The 21,575-nt window shown below is 44.8% G+C and overlaps 1 protein-coding gene across 3 annotated transcripts in view; it reads right to left on the reverse strand.

The window, feature by feature from the left end:
* STIM1 (stromal interaction molecule 1) overlaps positions 1-21,274 on the reverse strand; it is a 195,296-nt gene extending 174,022 nt beyond the window's left edge. For all 3 annotated transcript variants that reach the window (XM_055320499.1, XM_055320496.1, XM_055320497.1), the window contains exon 1: positions 21,135-21,274. In XM_055320499.1, coding sequence (XP_055176474.1) covers positions 21,135-21,273 — 139 coding nt within the window. In that variant the 5' untranslated portion in view covers position 21,274. The remainder of the gene's footprint in view (positions 1-21,134) is intronic.
* Between the last annotated feature and the right edge of the window lie 301 nt (positions 21,275-21,575).

The raw sequence follows: 21,575 nt of genomic DNA on the forward strand, positions 1-21,575 counted from the left end.
CTCCCTCTGCCTCCTCCCCCTCACTTATTCTCTCTCTCTCAAATAAAGAAATGTAATCGAAAAGAAAGAAAGAAGAAAGAAGAAAGAAAGAAAGAAAGAAGAAAGAAAGAAAGAAAGAAAGAAAGAAAGAAAGAAAGAAAGAAAGAAAGAAAGAAAGAAAGAAAGAAAGAAAAGAAAGAAAGACAGACAAACTTGGTGCCTCCTCAACATGAAACAGATGGTAACTATTACCATTATCATCACCAACCATGACCTTGGGAAAGTTGCTTAACTTCTCTGGGCTTCAGTTTCATAATCGGTAAACTTCAGGAGGTTATTGTGAAGATGAAAGGAAACAACTGGTCTAAAGCACCTAGCATGAGGCAACAACTCAGCAAAGTTCTCTTTTCTTTCCTTATCTCCTCCCTTTCCCTTTTCCCACAGTCCACATTTGAGATCTCCCTGTGACAATGCTCAGCCCCCTAACAAAGGGGGGACACTAAGGACATAGCTAGGGCAGTTGCTGACTCTGGAAGTCAGCAGGCCCATTTAACCCCAAACTAACCTACCTGGCACCTGACCAGTCCCATCTGGGAACATGTTCTTTACCCACTTCTTGCCAAGGGGCTTCAACTCACAAGCAAGAAACTCTTTTTATCTAACGGTCTGACAATTCCTCTCACAAAACTAAACCAGAAGAGAAACCCCTGGAGTCTAAAATAATGACAGAAGACAGGAGAGTGGTATTTCCAAGTGTCCTTCCATGGGAGGAAAGGGAGAGGTGCTCGGCACCCTGACGGAGGAGCAGATAGATCCCCAGAGCCCTGTGCACGGATGACAAGGGCAGGCAAACCTGTGGCAACTTCCGATGGTTCCGGGAATGTCTCAGAACAAGGCCCTCAGCCTGCTGGAGTCACTCAGGCATGAGGAAAAAATGAGGTTTTCACTAGTAAAGGTCAACTCATAAATACCTGATTAACCCAAGCAAACACATTCTGCTCCAAGTGCAGGGAGAATTTACAACTGATCCAGAACAGGAGTCAAGCTGAGTACACATTTTCAAAGCTGTAACTAACAATTAGTGGGGGTGGGGGTGGGGGCTGGGGGAAAGGGTGATGACTGGCTATAAAAGCCTAATCCAAATCAGGTGAGTCCAGACTCTCCAGTGGAAGCTGCTTTTTCTGGAACAACCTCTGCCCAAACCTGCAGTGCAAAAGTTACCTTGCCTTGAAAGACAAGAGCCGGCCCTCTCACCAAGACTACGGGAAATGCAGAGAAACAAAGCGTATTAATTATAACATCCTTGCTTACTCCCAGGGAATTATTTTGTAACAATACAAATAATTCTAATCTCATACTTTAGGAAGACACAATCAGATCAAACCTGTAAGCCTAGGCTAGGCTTCCCCAAGCCTACCACAGATGTGCTTTTCTCTCTGTGTTTCCACCACACTTTACAAATTGGGAAAGGAAAATGATCTTTCAAACAGCACTCACTAGGACTCCTACAGAAGTTGTGAAACTTTTAAGAGTGTGTGTGTGTCTGTTTAAGATTTATTTATTTGGGACACCTAGGTGGCTCAGTGACTGAGCGTCTGCCTTTGGCTCACGTTGTGATCCCAAGGTCCTAGGATCGAGTCCCACATCAGGTTCCCTTCAGAGAGCCTGCTTCTCCCTCTGCCTATGTCTCTGTCTCTTTCTATGTGTCTCTCATGAATAAATAAAAATCTTTTAAAATAAAATAAAATATCTATTTACTTTAGAAAGAGAGAGGGAGAGGGAGTGCACACAAGCAGGAGGGGCAGAGGGCATGGGAGACAGAAAATTGAGAAAATCCTCAAGTAGACTCTCCACTGAGCACGGAGTCCAGCTCGGGGCTCAATCTGACAACCCTGAGATCATGACCTGAGCGGAAATCAAGAGTCAGACACTCAAACGACTGAGCCACCCAAGTGCCCCTAACTTTTAAGTGTTTACAATCCTCCCAGTACCCCTATATGATAGCTAATTCCAAGTCCCATCTTATAAATGAGGAAACGGGGCTGGAAGGGGCAGAACCCAAACAGGAGCCTCATCTGCCTGATTCCAAAGGCAGGTGCTTTTTTTCACCAGTTATTTATCAAGAGCCTATTATGTGCCAAGCACTAGCCTAGGATGAATATACGGTAGTGTATAAGACAGGCAAAAACCCCTGTGGTTACGGAGCCTTCCTTTCCAAACCCGACTGCCTCCACACGTCACACAGCACATGTCTAATAAGCAGATGCGGGCACTTCTCTCTCCGCCAGCAGGCAGGACTGAACAAGTACCCACTCACAGACCCAATGCAGTCCTTTCCCTCACCTCACAAGAATTCCTCTCGGAGGCTGCCCAGACAGCATTCAACTATTCACTATTCACTCATCAAGTCTGCATCCTTCTTCCCACCTGTGGCATGCCGTACCCTAAACCCAAAGCTTCCCTGTAGTGCTGATAACATGGCTCCAGTCACCCCATAGGCATGACACCAGCAGTATGTCAGAGTTTGCAAAACACTTTGCATACGTTATCTTCTTTAATCCTCATAAAATTTAACAAAGTAGGTATTGTTCCCATTTAACATGGAAACAGACGCCAGAAAGTTTAGTTACTGGTTTCTTGTGTCCTTCTGTACAGTTGAGTCCTGCATCTGAGCTAAAGCGCAGTTCTCCCTGGTCCCGAATATATTCTCCTTCCCTTCTCCTAAGAATATCTCATAATCTGTTCCCAATGCTAGAGAAACCAAAAGGGTATATCATGTCGCTAACTAGATCATTCTGTTTGAATAAGCTTTTCAAATTTCCTATAGCATCAAAATAGAACAAATAAACAAAACCACAGTGTTTCATCCTATTGTGGTATTTACTTTGTTAATATTTTGTTACTTTACCCACTTAAAGGGTTTTAACTGTATTTTTTATGTTCTAATTTGTCATTATTCCCAAAAGAACTTTTGATGTGTAACACTAAACATATATGCTATATGTATAGAAAAAGGCCTGAAAACATTTTTATAATTTTTTCGAGTCAGTGAGGGACGCCTGGGTGGCTCAGCAGTTGAGCGTCTGCCTTTAGTTCAGGTGTGATCCCAGAGTCCGGGATCGAGTCCTACATCGGACTCCTTGCGGGAAGCCTGTTTCTCCCTCTGCCCATGACTCTGCCTCTCTCTCTCTGTGTGTCTCTCATGAATAAATAAATAAAATCTTTTTTAAAAATGTTTTTTTTTCAAGTCAGTGAGAAAGATAAGTCAATTTATGAAAATCCCTTTACAGACTTGCCTTCTTCAGGAAAGACTTTACCTTCTGAAGTGATACCGTTAAATAAAGGCTGAAGAAAATATAAGCTTCAAACACAGGCTAATAACTCAGTATGTTCTTTGCAAAATAACCCAACCCCACATTTCCATCCCCCACGCCCCCCTCCCCACAGTCAACAGGTATATTCCAGCAACCAAGGCCAGGCTAAGGGCTCGGTCACCACCATTCTACTTACTCCAGGTAGCACTGTTCTAATTTTATTAATTACAAGGAAACTACAAGAAAGAAACAAACTCTAAAGCCATATGCCAAAAAAAAAATGACCTAAAGGAGCAGGGGCCTGCTCCCCAGGAACCCAAAAAGCACTATTGCCCTATTGTCTCTAGTATAACACAGCACACTCTGAGCAAATCAAGAAGACCCAGGCTTGCCTTGATTCAGAGAGCTAGCCAAGACTGACCAACACATTTCCCTTTACCAGTGTGTCATCATGCCTGAAATTCTAACACTATAACTTCCTGCAGTTCTTTAACAAACACATCTTGAGTGCCACCACACCTTGCAGGAGTGGTAGTAGTCAAATGGGAAGGGGAGTTGGGTTGGGGGGGGGATCCATGCCTCATGAATATCAGCCAGATTAGAGAGAGGGGCAGAGGGCTCTGAAAATGCAGGTCAAGAAAATAATTCTGGCTGTAGAAATAGAAGATTTTCTGGGAGTAGGATATCAGCTCAGCGTGGAAGGAGAGGAGGATATGAAATCATTTGTGCTACTTTAGGAAGGTATAACAAGAAGCTTTGAATTCTTGTTTAGTTACTTACAGGCTATAATGACAATCAGGCAAATTATTTTCCTTTCATGTGTATTTCCTCATCTGTAAAATGGACATATGCATCTCAAGAGACAGCTGTGTAAAACACTAGCCCCAACCTGGAATATGGTAGGAATAAATAAATATCCTTTCCTTCTCCTTTTTTCTGGTTAGAACAGGAACATACATCAGGGAAGGATGCTCCAAAGCAAGAGAAATTACTTTCCAGCTAACAGAGCAAAGCCCTTTGGGGGTTAAGAGAACAGAGACTCAACCAGAAAGGGCATCTCAGGAGTCTAGAGAGTAGCAAATCCAGGCATATCCAGATCCAGGCCTTAGCCTATATCGCACTCCACTACTTGACATGTGGCACCCCATTCTGGACAAATACTACATCACTGTGCATTTAGTTAGATGACGAAATGGAAACCCACTCCTCAGACCCCCCACAAAGACAGCCCTGTGCCAACTTCTGGTACTACAGGAGGCTAGAGCAGGACCTAGTCCAAGGAAAGGTATTGAGTCCAGCTGCCAACATTTTAATTAGTCCAGCCTTAAAAGTCTATAACCACTGGAGATTAAAAGGAGCCCCCAGGGAAAGCCTCTGCCCTTCACACGGTGCAGCCAATTAGACCTGCTCAAGTGCCCTAATTTTCATCACTGAATTCTTGGGGGAATCAGGCCTCACCAAGCTCTAACTCCTGGCTCAGAGTACAGGCACTTGCTCAGCTCAGGAAGAGCAGCTGGGTGTGGGCTGTAAGGGAGGCAGTATCAAGTATGCCCTGAGGCCCTGACACCCTTCCAGCACCAGTAAACTAAGCCTTTCCTCACCAGGATCCATTCCTCCACCCTAGTATCCTACTATGACTCATTTTCCCAGTGGCTATACCCTAGCTGATCCACACCCGAAAAGCTAGCAAAGGCTAGTTTTGATTCTCAGTTCTGGGGTAACCTCACGCCAGTAATGCTTGTATTTTAAAGGGAGATTCTCCAAAATGGAAATAACTTCAAGACTCAAAAGAGTAGAGCTACATGGTAAACCAGCAGGCGAATACAAAAACTGAGGCACGAAGGGGTAAAGTGTCTTGTTCAAGTTAATGACAAGATACTACACTTGAAAGCCAAACCTACTTTCCAAAAGCTCAGGCCCTCTCTCTTGCAACTTCTCCTGTTGTCACTGACAGGAAAAAAGCAAGGTTACAAGGAAAAGTGAGAACCCACGAAACATTGGGTAGTAAGGAGAAGGAATGAACCAGGGAATTATATAGAGGGCCAGACAATTCAGAGGAAAACTAATAATAAATTACTCATATTTGTATAAGACATAATACTTGTCACATTATTTCATAAGATCTGTACATATCAACCTTGTAAGATAAGTTCTATTATCCCCAAAATACCTAGTATGGGTAAAACAGAGGTCCCAAAAGGTCAAGAATATCACAACTCACGTTAATTATGTCTACTCAATCCCTAGTGTTCTCTTTTTTTATTTTTTAAAAATCTTTATTTATTTATTCATGAGAGAGAAGCAGAGACACAGACAGAGGGAGAAGGCTCCCTGCTGGATGCCCAATGTGGGACTCAATCCCAGGACCCGGGATCAGGACCTGAGCCAAAGGCAGCCGCTCAACCACTGAGCCACCCAGGCATACACTGTTCTTTTTTATTAAAGTACCTATTACATAAAGAAAACTGTGAAGACTCAAGGGAACCAAGCTAGAAAAAGGGAAGAAAAAGGAATAAAGGTTCAAGGGAAGTTAAGTGAAAAGACAATACTTTAAGACAAAAGCTACAAGGAGCCTGGGTGGCTCAGTGGTTGAACTTTTTAAAAAAAGATTTTATTTATTTATTCATGAGACACACACAGAGAGAGAGGCAGAGACACAGGCAGAGGGAGAAGCAAGCTCCACGCAGGGAGCCAGATGCCAGACTCAATCCCAGGTCTTCAAGATCACGCCCTGGGCTAAAGATGGTGCTAAACCACTGAGCCACCGGGGCTGCCCCAAATAAATAAAATCTTTAAAAAAAAAAAAAAAAAAGGCAAAAGCGGGGATTCCTGGGTGGTTCAGCAGTTTAACACCTGCCTTTGGCCCAGGGCGCAATCCTGCAATCCTGGGGTCTCAGGATCAAGTCCCACATCGGGCTCCCGGTATGGAGCCTGCTTCTCCCCTCTGCCTGTGTCTCTGCCTCTCTCTCTCTCTCTGTTTATCATAAATAAATAAATAAATAAATAAATAAATAAATAAATAAATAAATAAATAAATAAATCTTTAAAAAAAAGACAAAAGCTACAACACAAGAAGCAATTATTTTATTAGTCAGAAAATCTTGCATTCCCCCTCCACTCTCTCAAAGGGTATGTGACTAGACATCAGACAAGATGGCCAGTTTCAGGCCTGCTTTCGTAACAGGCAGCTGTGTAAACTACAGACCTGACAATAAACAAGCAGCCTACTCTTGCTTCTCAAAAGGAACATGTGTACTGTACTGAAGAGATGACCACAACAGGACTCCAAGACCAGCTTTGACCAGCAACTACACCCTAGTAGTACCTCTGCTCCAAGCCAGGGCTCACCCTGGTCTAGCAGGAGGATCTCCCAAAGCACAGCCTAAAATTCAGCTATCACTCTGCCCCAACACCTTGAGCCTGTAGAAAGTTGGCCAAGAACAGCTGATAGGATAGGATCGCTTAGTGTTCCTTCAGCTACTCCATTTCCCACTAGAAAACTAGAGATGTGTAACTATGGAATACCTGGCATGTCCCCAGACCAGAAAGCCACAAAAGCAGATGAGTAGTCCAGAAGAGCCTAAGTGAAAGAAGATCATCCATGAAAAACTGCAGATTTAAGTCAGCTCTTATCTGGCCAAAATACTCACTACATACATTGGCTCCAACTCAAGCCATAATCTTGGAATAATGCCCTGACACAGTGCTTAAGAATTTTACAAAGTATATTATCTTCCATTGCCTTCATAAGGTAGAGATTAATATTCCTCTATTTTTTTTTTCAAATTTGGAAACTAAGGCTCAGAGAGAAAAAGGAGCCTGTTCAAGATTTTATAAATAGAAAATGGCAAAGCCTAGAGTTGAACCCAGATTTTTCCATCTCCAAGACTGATTTTCCTACAGTGAAGGCCCAGCTTTGTTAGGAAGCTTAATAGCTAAAAAAACAAGGAACTTGGATTCTCAGACTTGGAATCCACCAAGGAGTTACTGAATGACCGTAGGCAAATCATTTCATTTCTTTAGGCACCAATAAACTCAGCTATAAAATGATGAGATCTGAAATAAGTGTGTAGAGAAGAAAAGTCTTTGGTTCCTGGAGTACTGGTTACTATGTAGCCCCTTGCCCAGCACTTCAAATAAAGTCAGCTACCCCTGCATTCATCACCCCCTGGCACTGACCCTCCTTCTGTCTGCCATATATTTTCTATTAATGGCATCACCAGGCTCCTCATTACCCATACTCAAAACATGGGCATACCTCTCTGACTCTTCTCTTTCCTTCCCTCTTACCCTTAAACTGTAAGTCCTGTTGATTGTGCATCCACAATGCAGGCCCTAATCCCTGCAAAGTCTCCTACCTGGGATCCCTACCTCCAACCTCACCCCCACCAATGCATTGTATACATACTCTGAGAGTAATCTCCCTAACACAAAACTCAGGTTATGTCCCTTCCTTGGTCAAAACCTGCAAGAATGACTTATTGCCAACAAAGTAAAGTCTAAATTCATTAGCCTGGCATTGAGGCCTTCCCTGATCTTTCCCCAATATTTTCTACCTTATTTTATAATACTCTCCTTCATAGATGCTACTCTCCAGCCAATCTGGACTAACTAATGTCCCCAGAGGCTACTTTTTTCCACCCCATGCCTTCACTCATACCATTTCCTCTGGCTGGAATGCTTGCCTCAACCTACCTTATATTTCTGCCTGAAGTTCCTGAAGAGCCACTAAGCTGCCACCCCTTCCACAGAGCTTCCCTGATCTCATTTTCCAAAAGGACCATCAGCATCACTCATAGAGCACTAAACCTAGATTATCTTTCACAATAAACTATAGAACAGGAGACTCATTGTGAGGATTAAACAAGATTATGTATGTGAAAGTAAATAGCCTGGTCCTAGCAGAGAGTAGGTACTAAACAAATAGGAGCTCTATTATAATAAAGAAAAAAGCCTATGCACATTTTAATTACCCTATTATACACAGTACTTCTATTGGGCAGGAACCATCATATAACATATAACATACACATTAAAAGTTGCCTGAAGAAGTAAAGAACACTACATAGATACAGCCTCTAACCCAAAGCTTATATCCAAAAGAGCTCGATAGGGGCAGCCCAGTGGCTCAGCGGTTTAGTGCCGCCTTCAGCCTAAGGCGTAATCCTGGAGACCAGGGATCGAGTCCCAAGTCGGGCTCCCTGCATGGACCCTGTTTCTCCCTCCAGTTGTGTCTCTGCCTCTTTCTCTCTCTCTGTCTCTCATGAATAAATAAATAAATAAAATCCTTAAAAAAGCAAAACAAAAGAGCTCGATCATAATGCTAGTTTTGGAAGGTACAAACTGAATACACACCACTCTGTAGCTATATATGTCACCAGTGTAATATTCCCATTCAGGATTTATAAGTGAAATACCCCCTCTCATTCCCTCCCCCACCCCAAATTCCTAATATTGTTTCTCCTAAGCCATTTAAGTGACAGAACAAACTAATGCCACTAACAGTCTGATAAGCTGTACACTTTTTAATTCAAATGCATATCTCTACCTAAATTCATATAGCTGTTTCTTTCTCTCCCCACAAGTTATTAAACTAAAATAGAAACATCCCTGGCCTTTGGGCCAGACAAACCTAAATTCAAATCCTGGCTTAATAACCTTGGGAAAATCACTTAAATTCTCAGAGTTACAGTTTCTCCATCCTCAAAATGAGAAAAAAATATTCACCATTAAGCGTTGTACAGATGTAAAGCACCTAGCCCAGTGCCTACAACATAAGAGGCGCTCAATGAATGGTAGCTACCACCATCATTCTTTTTTTTTTTTACCACCATCATTCTTATCATTGAAGTTATTTGAGTTGTCTTAATTACATATTTATCTCTTTAGCAATATGAAGGGTGAGTTCCAGTGAACTTTGCCCTTTTCAGCAAAAGTTACTTGAAACAAGACCTCCATGAATTTGGCTACCTAGCAACACACATGCATGCATGCACGCACACACACACACACACACACACACACACACACATACTGCTTTCTAACCTGTGTATATATTATACCCGATGGGCACCCATCTCCCCTGGCCACTACATTTTAGATGTTGGCTCTGGGAACTTGGCAAACATGGACACATTTGTTTTAACATACACTGTAGTGATGAGAGTTCTGAGAGCTTCCTGAGAGGCCTGAGATAACCCAGAGAGGCCGAACAGGAGCAGAGCTACTGAATCACCCTGGAGAGAATTAGAAGCATATGAGATCTGGAAGCCTGCCTGCCTGCCAGTGAGATTTCTGGTCATTCCCTAGGCCAGAACTCCACACAAGGCACCCAGGAGCTCCATAGACGTGACCAACAGAAGAAAGGGACAGATCTGTCCTCACTGGGCCATGCTGACAGCACAGCTGACTCCCTTAAACCTTTGCCTCCTCCACCAAGTCTCCCTAGAGGCCCTTTCCCCACCACCCTGGAGGAAAGCCACTGTGATGTCTGCTCAGGCTGGAGTTCCCTGATGTCTGCTCAGGCTGGAGTTCCCTGAGCCCCAGGAAGTTCCAGAATCAGAGATAACATTTTAAAAGCCAGGGATCTTCACCAGCCTATCCTACCTCCCTGCTGCACAACAAGCCCAGCAGGAAAGAAGGCTCCCTCCTCTATCCCACAAGCCAGGCTAAGAAAAGAAGTTAAAAGTTTATTCTGTTCATTTGGCTGCCTCAAGTTTGACCTGAGGTAAACCCATGTGGACCGTGGAACCAAAGACGGGGACAGCAAGACCCAAGGAAGCCCTGTCCACAGGTCTCACATTGGCCCTCTCAGCACTGCTGCCCTCCTACTGCAGCCACCTACTGCAGCCACCTGCTCAGGTAGCCAGCCATCACTGTGGCAAATGAAACCTGCTAGCCACAGTCCAGGGCCAAAACATCCCCTAGTGTAAATAACTGCCGTGGGGCACAGCTTCAGTAGGTCCTCAACAAATAGGGATAAAGTACCAGTCAGCAGAAAAACAATGCTCACAGAACTCCTCAGAAAACCTACCACATGAATGCTACCCCTAATCTCAGAGCACTCTTGTCTAAGCTTTCCCTAGGCTCTGATGTCAATTTACTCGGCACTCTGCCTTCAAGCATCCTCAATCCAAGGGTCAACGCATTGCTATTCATTCATTTATTCAACAAATATCTATTGAGCACATACTCTCTGGCCAGCACTGTGATCAGTACTAAGAATAGGTACTACAGTTGACAAGACAAACGTGGCCCTTGTCTTCAAGAGAGAGGAAAATAGGCAAAACGGAACAAAAGAAAAAAAAAGTTTTTAATGAACTTAAAGTCTATACAACACTTTCAAATAAATCAACTCTCTCTTTTAACCCCATCTTTTGAGCAAGAAAACTGTACTTTGGATCCTAGAGTCAGTAAGGACTTAAGCTAGTGCCCAGTGCTCTGCATCCTCCACCAGGCTAGCTCTTGTTCTAAGAGGCACGAGCAGGGTGTGAAGTGCAGAGTACCACAGATAGCAAGCGTTACCAGAGTCTGATCAGAGATGAGAGGGAACTCATGGCTAGTGATAATGTCAGGGAACACTCCAGAGAGGACTGAGGTTAGGTAGGGAGAAAGGAGGTGAAGGGAGGGCATTCGGGGAGGAGAGTACAATGACATAAGTAAAGGCAAAAGAGAAGCAGTGTGAGGTGTGTTCTGCAGACCAGGATAAAGAAAAAAAAAAGTGCAGCTGGACCAAGATACAGAGAGAGGAACAGCAGAAGATGAAGTAGGCAAAGCAGTCTGGAACCAGAAGCCTGGGTGGGGAAGGAAAGTACTCCCCATCGAGGGATTTGAGCCTGCACCATCTTGATCCCAAGCTCCCCAGCAGAAAACAAAAGTACAGTGCTGCTGGCTCATTTCAGGTTTCTCACTGCATGACTGCTTGTGAAATAAATCTGCTCTCCAACAAACACGACAGGGCCACAGCCATCCCTGTACAAGTCCCCTTGCACCAGCAAGTCATACCAACATATACAAGGCTTTGTCAAATTCTCAGTGCCCGAAGAGCTCCCCCTTGGCACTTTCCGAGTGGCCACGAGTAACCCCACAAAGTTTTAAATACATTTACCTGGCCTGTGGAGGCCCCGGGTCCATACATAATACAAGAGGCTGAGCCAAACAACAAGGAGACATGCAGTGCAGTGCTTTGACGCTCCTCCTTCAGGGAGTCTTGCTCTGTACATCCTGAGAGACAGGTTTCTCCTTGCTCTGAACCGAAATGCCAAGGAAGTGGTCCAGAATGCAGATAGGTATTAGTCACCATATGCCACAGATACTAATGGGCTCCCTTTCCTGTGCCTTATACGAAAGCTCTCCAGCTATGTGGGTAACTCCTCAAAGGTGGTGCCTGACACTGACTTTATATACTCCCAATTCTGCACAGCCCAATTTCTGTGAACATATTACACTACTGTGAACTGCTTTCTAGTTCTCCTCTGTATAGGTCTCAGACCCCCTAAAAATCCAAACTGGCTGCATTAGGGTAGAGAGACTCCACCACAGAGTGGAAATAGAATGTGAATGAGAATCAGACAAAATTCAATTCTAGCCCTGGCTAAGAGGCTGGGCAAGTTTCATTACTCTCATATATAAAATGGGGAGTTTGAGAGAGATGGTCCTTAAAAGCCCTTCAGCTTTGACATACTAGGATGTTAAGCCCTAGCACCTAATACCAATGATCTAAAAGGTCAGAGTTAAGTTTTTCCTCTGTCAATGTGTAAGTCCCAATTCGATGCCAGTTACAAGTCTAGCTCTCCGAGGCCAAGTTGGGGCAGTAAAGGCTCCAAGGTCAGTAGATGTATGATGAGCTTCAGAACTGTACCAAACTGATGAGTTGTGAGACAAGGCTAGAACCTAGGATAAAAAACTACTTTAGGATTGGGCCTTAAGGTACAGGAGGAATACAGAGGGAGGGGCCATGCCAATTGTATGTGTCAAAGCAATGAAGTCATGCATGAACCAAGAGGACACAAGACCAAAAGGAATACAAAGAAGACTCCACAAAACCCTAGGAGGCAAGTAAAGGAAGTTAAAGAAAAGCTAAGAGGGCACAGTACTTAGAAGCCATTGCTCCCCATTGTTCCCAAGAGGGCACAGTATCTAGAAGCCATGGCCAGAGAGTGATACCACAGGCATCCTCTAAGATGGGTCCCAGTGATCCTTGCCTTGCTGGTATTCATGCCCTGGTGTAAGCCCTTCATCTTGAGTATAGGCTAGACTTAATGACTTGTTTCTAACAGAAATGTCCAAAGTTGTGGCATATTAATTGTGATATTAGACAATAAAGACTGTAGTTTGAATACTCCAGCTTGGATCACTCGTCCTAGAGGAAGCCAACTGCCATGTCATGAGGCAGCCCAATGGAGAGGCCCATGTGGCAAGGGACCAAAGCCTGCTAACAACCACATAAATTAACTCTTCCCCCCAAACAAGCCTTCAGCCCCAGCCCAATAGCTTGATGCAACTTGATGACAGACCTTGAGCCAGAGGCACCCAGCTAAGCAACACCCAGATTTCTAACCCACAGAAATTGTGAGATAATAAATGTTTACTATTTTAAGCCTCTAAGTGTGGGGATAATTTGTTATGCACCATACAGGTGGGGAAGAAGCCCATCTGGTCAGCCATTTCAAGCCTGCAGGTGGGTCTAGGGAAGTGGTTATAAAGGTTATAAAGTAAAAGGAAGGGGCTATGGGCTGGAAATAAGGTCAAATACTAGCACCAAGATTTTATCAATTGCTTCCCCACAGCCTACAATAAGCCCTGAATAAAAGTCTAGTTCAGCCATATCCAGAGTCTACACACGTTTGACAGGTATATCTCAAGTTGAACAACAGAACTGTAGCAGGTTCAGAGAAGCAAGTACTTTCAGAGAGGTGTCACCATAGTAGACACTCGAATTCTGACAGGTTTTTCAGGCCTACAAAAAGTAAGATTGAGAGAGGACCCAACCATCCCTAATTGTGCAGTACTTGAGAGTTTATAAAACCCTCTCACTATATGTCATCTCATTTGATCCTCACTACAAATCTATCCATTAAGGTTATTGATTCCCTTTCTACAAATAAAAAAACTAAGGCTGAAAGAGATGTGGTGACTTACCCTCCACTAGATTCACAACTAGCAAGGAAGGAGCTGGAATTCTGAAGTCCCCCTAAATCCAGATATTTACTTCTAATGGCTGTGGACAACTCAGACCCTTCTGCAAAGGCAAGCCAATCATCTCACTCTATTTGGACACTTCTATCCAACCCCATCCACTCATTTCCCAACCCTCTCCTCCCTGATTCACATGGGTCCTTGGTGGAACTGCACAATTTCCCAGATACTCTTAACTGAATTCTCTTGGTAAGGACTGCAATGCAATGGTAAGGATTTCTTTAAAATCCTACACGAAGTTCTTCCAAGTGAAGTGAAGCTCCTGGACCCAAACAGATCTAGATGATTTTTTTTTTTAACAGAGACAAAGAATGAGAAACTGTAAAACAGTGAACTTTCTAAATAAGTGAAGCTTATTTCTTCAACATTACCTAACTTTCCAAGGAAAATTCTTCAGCTTCTAACCAAGTGCTTAGTGAACTACAGGAAAATCAGAACCAGAAAATAAATCCCTTTCAGTTTAGTTCTACAAACTTTATTATATACAAAGTATACTACATGCCAAGCTTTGTGCTAGGAGCTTGCTGTCCTAGACAAGTACACACACAGAAAATTCCAAAAACACAGCATGGTTCCTAAGATAACAGACTCTATCATACTCTGGAGCCCCACTTTGTGATATATGACTATTCAAACACCCTGTTAACACAGCTATTGCCAGACAATTGAGGCTAAAGGCTCTGAGTGCCAGATCTATGAGGAAAACATCAACAGATAATATGTTCTGATAAAAACAGCAAAGGCAGACCAGCAAAGGTGGCGCAGCAGTTTAGCGCCGCCTTCAGCCCAGGCCATGATCCTGGAGACCTGAGTCCCATGTCAGGCTTCCCTGCATGGAGCCTCCTTCTCCCTCTGCCTGTGTCTCTGTCTCTGTCTCTCTCTCTCTCTCTCATGAATAAATAAACAAAATCTTTATTTAAAAAAAAAAACAAAACAAAACAGGGCAGCCTGGGTGGCTCAGCGGTTTGGCGCTGCTTTCAGCCCAGGGCGTAATCCTGGAGACCCAGGATTGAGTCCTACATCGGGCTCCATGCATGGGGCCTGCTTGTGTCTCTGCCTCTCTCTCTCTCTCTCTCTCTCTCTCTCTCAAGAATAAATAAATAAAATCTTTAAAAATAAAAATAAAAACAGCAAAGGCTTGGAACATAAATCCCAGAGGGAGGGATCCCTGGGTGGCGCAGCGGTTTGGCGCCTGCCTTTGGCCCAGGGCGCGATCCTGGAGACCCGGGATCGAGTCCCACATCGGGCTCCCGGTGCATGGAGCCTGCTTCTCCCTCCGCCTGTGTCTCTGCCTCTCTCTCTCTCTCTCTCTGTGACTATCATAAGTAAATAAAAATTAAAAAAAAAAAAAATCCCAGAGGGATAGTTTTGATCCTGTTACTTTTTAGCTATGGGACCAAGAACACACATTTCTCAGCTACAAATCTGTCACTTTTTTAAGAAGGCCATAATAATCAAAACAGTCTCACCTAATTTCAAAGCTGAGAATAAAATAAAATAGATTGGGGGCACCTTGGTGGCTCAGTGGTTGAGCGCCTGCTCAGGTCATGACCCCAGGGTTCAGTCCCGCATCAGGCTCCCTGGAGGGAGCCTGCTTCTCCCTTTGCCTATGTCTCTGCCTCTCTCTGTCTCTCATGAATAAATAAATAAGACTTTTTAAAAATAAAAAAATTAATAAAAAAATAAAATAGATTGAAAAGAATAAACAGTTCTGAGCATAGATGAAGATATCAAGTGCCCTGGGTGAGCAACACCTCCAAAGGTTAAGGAAAAGCCCAGAATACATACGAAGACACATGAGATGGTTTGAAAGGAAGAGAGAAAATATGATCCATTCAAATAGGCCCTGATTCCACCTTTTCTAACAACTTTAACAGAAGTTTTAGGCTGGGCACAATAAAAACAGAGATAAAGTACAACCCCGCTTCCCTTCTTCTAAAGAGCTTACACTTGGGAGAGAGCAAACATATATACAATGTATTGTTATGTGTGTTACACTAGAAATTTATACAAAGTGTCCATGGGTAATAAAGAAAGCTCTGTATTTTTTTTATTTTATTTTTATTTATTTATTTTTAAACACTTTACCTATTTACTCATGAGAGACAGAGAGATAGAGAAGCAGAGTCACACGCAGAGGGAAAAGCAGGATCCATGCAGGGAGCCCGACGTGAGACTCGATCCTGGGTCTCCAGGATCACGCCCTGGGCCGAAGGCAGGTGCTAAACCGCTGAGCCATCCAGGGATCCCCTGTATTTTTATTATTTTATGTCTTAAACTGTGTCCTGGACACATGGAATTCAATATATTATTCTTTAAATTTTGTTTGATATCTTAAATATTGTATTTTTTTATCAGATGTAAAAAAAGAGAGAAAGAAAGAGCAAGCAAGCTCTGTTGGAAGCCCAGACTTCTCTCCCTAGAAGTCTGACAGCCAGAGCTGCTGTTTCCTGGAGAATCATTTCCCACAAAGGGAAACGTACCACAGCATGCCCATGAAGTCATTAAGCAACGTATCTCAAAGTTACTCAGCAGGAAACGAGGGGCCCCTTAGTGCTCAAACACAAGTCTTATGGAGCCCTAGGAAACCATTTCCCTCAACAAGACCTCATCTCTTCCTCGCCAGAGAACAGGTATTCTTAACATGAAGGCCCCACATTCCTACGGGGCCCACGGAGAGAATTCAGAGGGAAATTTGGATGGGAAAGAAATTACATCTTTATTTCCAAAACTCTTTTACTGAAAGTTCACATTTCCTTCAATTATACCTCATAGGCAACCAACCACAGTATTAGTAGCAGTATCTATGACTTTGTCACCAAAAGAAATGACAATTTCACATCACATTATACTGTTGCAGATATCTCAAAATATTGTTTACATTCACCATTATTTCAAAATCATGGTAGTTCTTCAACCTGCCCCCTAGATCACATGACTGCAATCTTCCTGTCTACAGGCTCTCATGCGAGGTAGCCAGCCAAGTGTGAAGCAACTCTGCCCAGTTACTGTTAAGCCACCAAACAGTGAGACTCCACGTACTGGAGTTGGTGACAGAGGCATCTACAAGACCCCGTTTCAGCCAGCCCTCCCCAAGTCAGACCATCACTCCTTCCTGGTTCCCTTCTGCTGCTACCCAGCTCCTCCTTCCAGGAAGCCCTCTTCAGCCACCTCAGCTCAGCCCAACCTACACACAGCTCTCTCCATCCTTAGCCTACACTGTCTACACTGCCTGGTTCTATGCTTCATTAAGCCTGTGCATTATGCTATATTTAATATTCTCTAAATATATATCCCCACCCCTACCCCCAGACTTAAGACTTTTTCGGTAGCCCTGAGTCTCTTCCATGGTGCAAAGCAAGTACTAAGCACTCTTTATGGACTTGTGGATGGAATAACCAAATAAGTCAGGGTCCTTGACTTGATTGTCTTCATCTAGTTCCACCAATAACCCACTGTGGAACTTCTATTTGATGCTTCTCTGGATGTCAGTTTCCTCATTTACAAAAATAAGTGGGTTGAACAAACTGATGTTTCCACCTCTTAACTTCTGAATTAGGCAACCACTTTTTATCTCCCAAGATCTGAGAAAAAATTATGGGGGAAACCGAAATGCCTCCCCCAGCTCTCCCAGGCAGTGTTAGTCACTTGCTCCTCTGGGCTTCCCACAGGCTTTCGTGTGTATATACAATATCTCTATCAGCATTTATCACAAAGTTGTAAGAGAGTGTATAAACCAAGGGCTGAGCTGGAGGCAGGGAGAAGAGTATGGCTGCCCGGGTTCAAATTCTAACTCTATTCCCTACTCACCATATAACCTTGGGCAAGCTACTTAACCTCTTCAATGATTCCATTTCCCCAAATATAAAACTGGGCTAATACTTAGCACACCGGATGACTGTAAGACTTAAATGAAATAAAATGTTTGGAATAGTGCCTGCCACACACTAAGCACTCACAAATGTTAGGTGCTATTACTGCTGCTGTTATTAATGTCTTACTAGGCACTGAGTTGCTCCTTCAGCTGGATCTCTGTCTTCCTCCCATTCTCCAAACAGCACTCTGTTTATGCTTTCTTCCACAGCACCATCACACAATAATGTATTTATTTATGTATTTATTTCGGATCTCCCCACTAGACTGTAAACTCCTTGAGGGCAGAGAACATGTATGTTTGGTTCATCCTTAAATTCCCACAACCAAACATACTGTGTGTGGCACAGAGCAAACACTCAAATATTTGTTGAATAAACAGCACATGAGCTGGCATTGTTTGAGGTTTGCTGGATAAATTAACCTAGCTAAGAGGTGATTGTCAAAGCTGAGGTGTGGGTGGAGATGATGTCCTCGCTACTCCAGGACTAGTGTGACCCTCTCTCAGCCCCAATATTAGCCTTGGCCAAGTCCCACCCACCTGCCTTTGGCCCCAGTCCAGTTCTGGGAGCTACCCTCAGCTAAAATTAGCATAGCCACCAAGATGGCCAGGCCATTTATAGCCTTGGAGGCAGCAGCAACTAGCTGGGTGGGCAGGCAGGGCTCTGGCCTCCCACTCCCCTCAGGGGCTGATTGAGAAGCCAGCCTGCAGTGCACAAACTGCCTAGATGCCTGTCCTCCAGGGCCCTGTTCTGGGTATAGTGAGTCACCCCCATGGTTCCTGATCAGAACCCTTAGCCTTCAGTATCTCCAACACTGTCAATCACAACCTGACTCACCTGGGATCCCCCACAAACATTCAGCAGAAAACCTTTTGAGTTTCTGGAAGCAATGAGCCCAGAGCGAATGGGAGGTTCGAAAGCATCAGTTCCAGGCCAGCTTGCAGTCCCCAGAGTAGCACTCTCAGACACTGATCTTTACTGAGAAAGTGACTTAGCAGAGCTGGGTGTGCAGGCATCAAAGAGCCAGAAGGTGACAGGAATGGCCTCTCCACTGTCCACTGAGGAGGCCTCTTAGCAAAGCACCTGCCTTCACTGCAGGAACAGGACTTTAAGATGGACATATACATCTAAGGAGAGGAAAAAATAATAATAATAATTCTCTGGCCCCTGCAGAAGACTCTCCAGGGGAGAAAAAGACAGCTCTTTCCTTGGATCTCATCAGCTACAGTTATTAGGGCCTGCCTGAAAAAACTCATCAGGAAGAAAGTAACATTCTCTTGGCCTTGCCTAGCACTCCTTTAATAGGGCAGGGCCTGAAAAGATGGGTGAAATCTAAGTAAAACCTGCTTATAGGACAGCACACAGGAGCCAGTTTCTTCACCTATAAAAAAGGGAATCCTGGGACACTTGGGTGGCTCAGCAGTTGAGTGGCTGCCTGCAGCTCAGGGCGTGATCCCAGAATTCTGGGGTGGAGTCCCACATCAGGCTCCCCGCGGGGAGGGGAGCCTGCTTCTCCCTCTGCCTAGGTCTCTGCCTCTCTCTGTGTCCCTCATGAATAAATAAAGAAAATCTTTTTTTTAAAGGGGGGGGGGATCCTATGAGCCTTTTGTAGGAAAAATAGCTGTGTAATTGTAAGATATAAACTGTAAAGAACATATAAGTTGACCAAGTATGCCAAATCTGATTAGAGAAAGGGCAAGTAAAACTCCTGTGTTCTAAGAATACACATGGACTGGAAGGACTATCAGAGTTCCTGGCTGCATAGAAAGCTTCTCCCCAAATCCTTTAGCAGAGCCCAGTCCATGAACCACCTCTTTGCAAAAAAATGAGTCCCTCTCTGAGTCAAAGTCCCAGACAGGCCCAAGGAAACAACCTAGAACAACAGTGCTGGGGCCTCCAGGTTCCTGCAAACTATAATCATGCCCAGCACCTATGGTCTCTCTCTGAGACTTCCCTCTCTGGGATTCAGTATTATTATGACAACAGAAATTAATTTCTGAACCAAGAGGAATAAAAAAACAAACAAGAGGACTAAGTGATATAATCACCATGGCCAGCCCTATGAGATATGTTGTGGGGAAGGCTGTCCCCACAAGCTCAAGTCATGCGGTGGTTCTTTTTTTTTTTTTTTTTTTAATTTTTATTTATTTATGATAGTCACACAGAGAGAGAGGGAGAGGCAGAGACACAGGCGGAGGGAGAAGCAGGCTCCATGCACCGGGAGCCCGATGTGGGATTCGATCCCGGGTCTCCAGGATCGTGCCCCGGGCCAAAGGCAGGCGATAAACCGCTGCGCCACCCAGGGATCCCTCATGCGGTGGTTCTAAGGGATGTTGGAACATCTCTTACCTTAGGCTCCTGCATGCGGATGCGGATGCGGACACACACACACACACACACACACACACACACACACATCTTGGGGTGAAAAAAGGACCTTTTATTAGTTATAAACAGGAATGTCATTAAGGCAGCAGAGATGCTACTGGAGTCTACTTCACTGTTAGATCTGCATCTGCCTACTAGTCTTTCCCTTCACAGCCCAATGAAACCCAAGCTTTGAGCTACATTTCAAGGGCCAAGGAAATATCATATGGAGAAACAAGATTACTATCCAAGAAGAACCTATCTTCAAAATAACAGCCTAGGTACTACACTTGTACAAAGGGCGACCCTACTTAGAACTCAGCCCTCAGGTACCTGGAATCACACCCGGGCCAATCAAGTTAAAAGAGGGGGTTTTCCGAGAACAGTCAACCATCAAAGGCAGCATCTGGATCCATCCATGAAACTTCCCAGCCTTGGGAAGTTATATCTTAACTTATAGGGGAATATAAGTTCCCTTTTCCTCCTTGTATCAATGGGTATCCACTGAGCAGTCCCCTCAGAAAGAACTCAGCTATAAACTCTCCCTAAGCTACAGCCCAATGCTTTGAATAGATCACAGTGACAGGGTGGTAGAAACGGGGAAAGAAAACTGAATTCCTTCTAAGCCTTCTGTAAAACAACTGAACTTTAAAAGTACTTTTTTCTTTTGCATTCTGCAACAGAACTCCAGAGCTCCTGATATCTCACAAGGCTCCAGGAGTGCATAAGGAAAAACAGGACAGATCAAAAAATATCATAGAATTCTACCCTCATCAGTCAGAAGAAATGGAATAAATCAACAAGTGGTCCCAGGAATTACACCATCCCCATGATTCGAAAAAAGCCATTTAACTCCCTGGTGATAGATAGTATTCGATCTAAAGAAGTGCCTCGATATTTCAAATGGGATAGCTAAAAGACAGCAGATTACCTAAGGGAAGGGACGGACTAAGTTTCCCACGCTTGTTGGAACAGAAAGGCACACCTCAACACCAAGCTATAGGGCGAGAGTTGGCCCAGCCCTGACTTTCCCTGCCCAACCCAAGTGGCCTCAACCTCCCCTGTGCTGCCAAGTGCTGAAACCCGCCAAAGAGCAACAGACTTATCATCTGCCTAGGCCATTCTTCCAGACAGGTAGTCCTGAGAAGGGGTCCCCACTCGCTGATCTGAAAGGCCAAGGTGCCCCCAAGAGCCAACCCCTTCTCACTGCTAGCAAAAGACATCCTGGGGAGAGAGGAGGAAAGTTGTTCGAGAGGGCCTGACTCCGGAGGGCAGGCAGCGCCATGTGCGTGCGGGTCCTCCATCGACCGCACACGTAGTGCCCACGCAGGCACCTAGGTTCCGAGGTCAACTCTCCCAGCCAGCCCAGCCCAGCCCAGCCCAGCCCGTGGCAAGGCCTTACCCGCTGCAGTGGACTCCTCAGAAGTAGCCCCTGAGCCAGCTCCTGTCGCCTTCTCGCTGTGGCTATGGCTGAAGCTCTGGCCGTGATGCAGGAGGAGCCCCCAGAGGAGCCACAGGGCTACGCGGGCGCACACATCCATGACTCCAGGTCCCAGTCAACATGCGCCTGATGTGGACACCTCGGGATCCCAGGGCAAACCCGGGAGCCCAGAAGCGAAGCCGACAGTCCCGGAACCCCAGGCAAGATGCCCTCGAGGCGCCGCAGCTGTCCAGCCACCCGCCGGCCGGCCTCCTCCGACAGCCAAAGGTCAAGCGCTCCAAGTTTGGGCGCGGGAGGAGGGCGGGAGCCTCCGGTCCAGCGGCGGGTCCGCGGGAGCTGCGGCGGCCTGAGCGCCGAGTCCGCTCCAGCCGCTTCCGGAGAGTTTGGACGGGGCGGCCGCGG

Source organism: Nyctereutes procyonoides, unplaced genomic scaffold (genome assembly GCF_905146905.1).
Source record: "Nyctereutes procyonoides isolate TBG_1078 unplaced genomic scaffold, NYPRO_anot_genome, whole genome shotgun sequence".
Taxonomy (NCBI): Eukaryota; Metazoa; Chordata; class Mammalia; order Carnivora; family Canidae; genus Nyctereutes; species Nyctereutes procyonoides.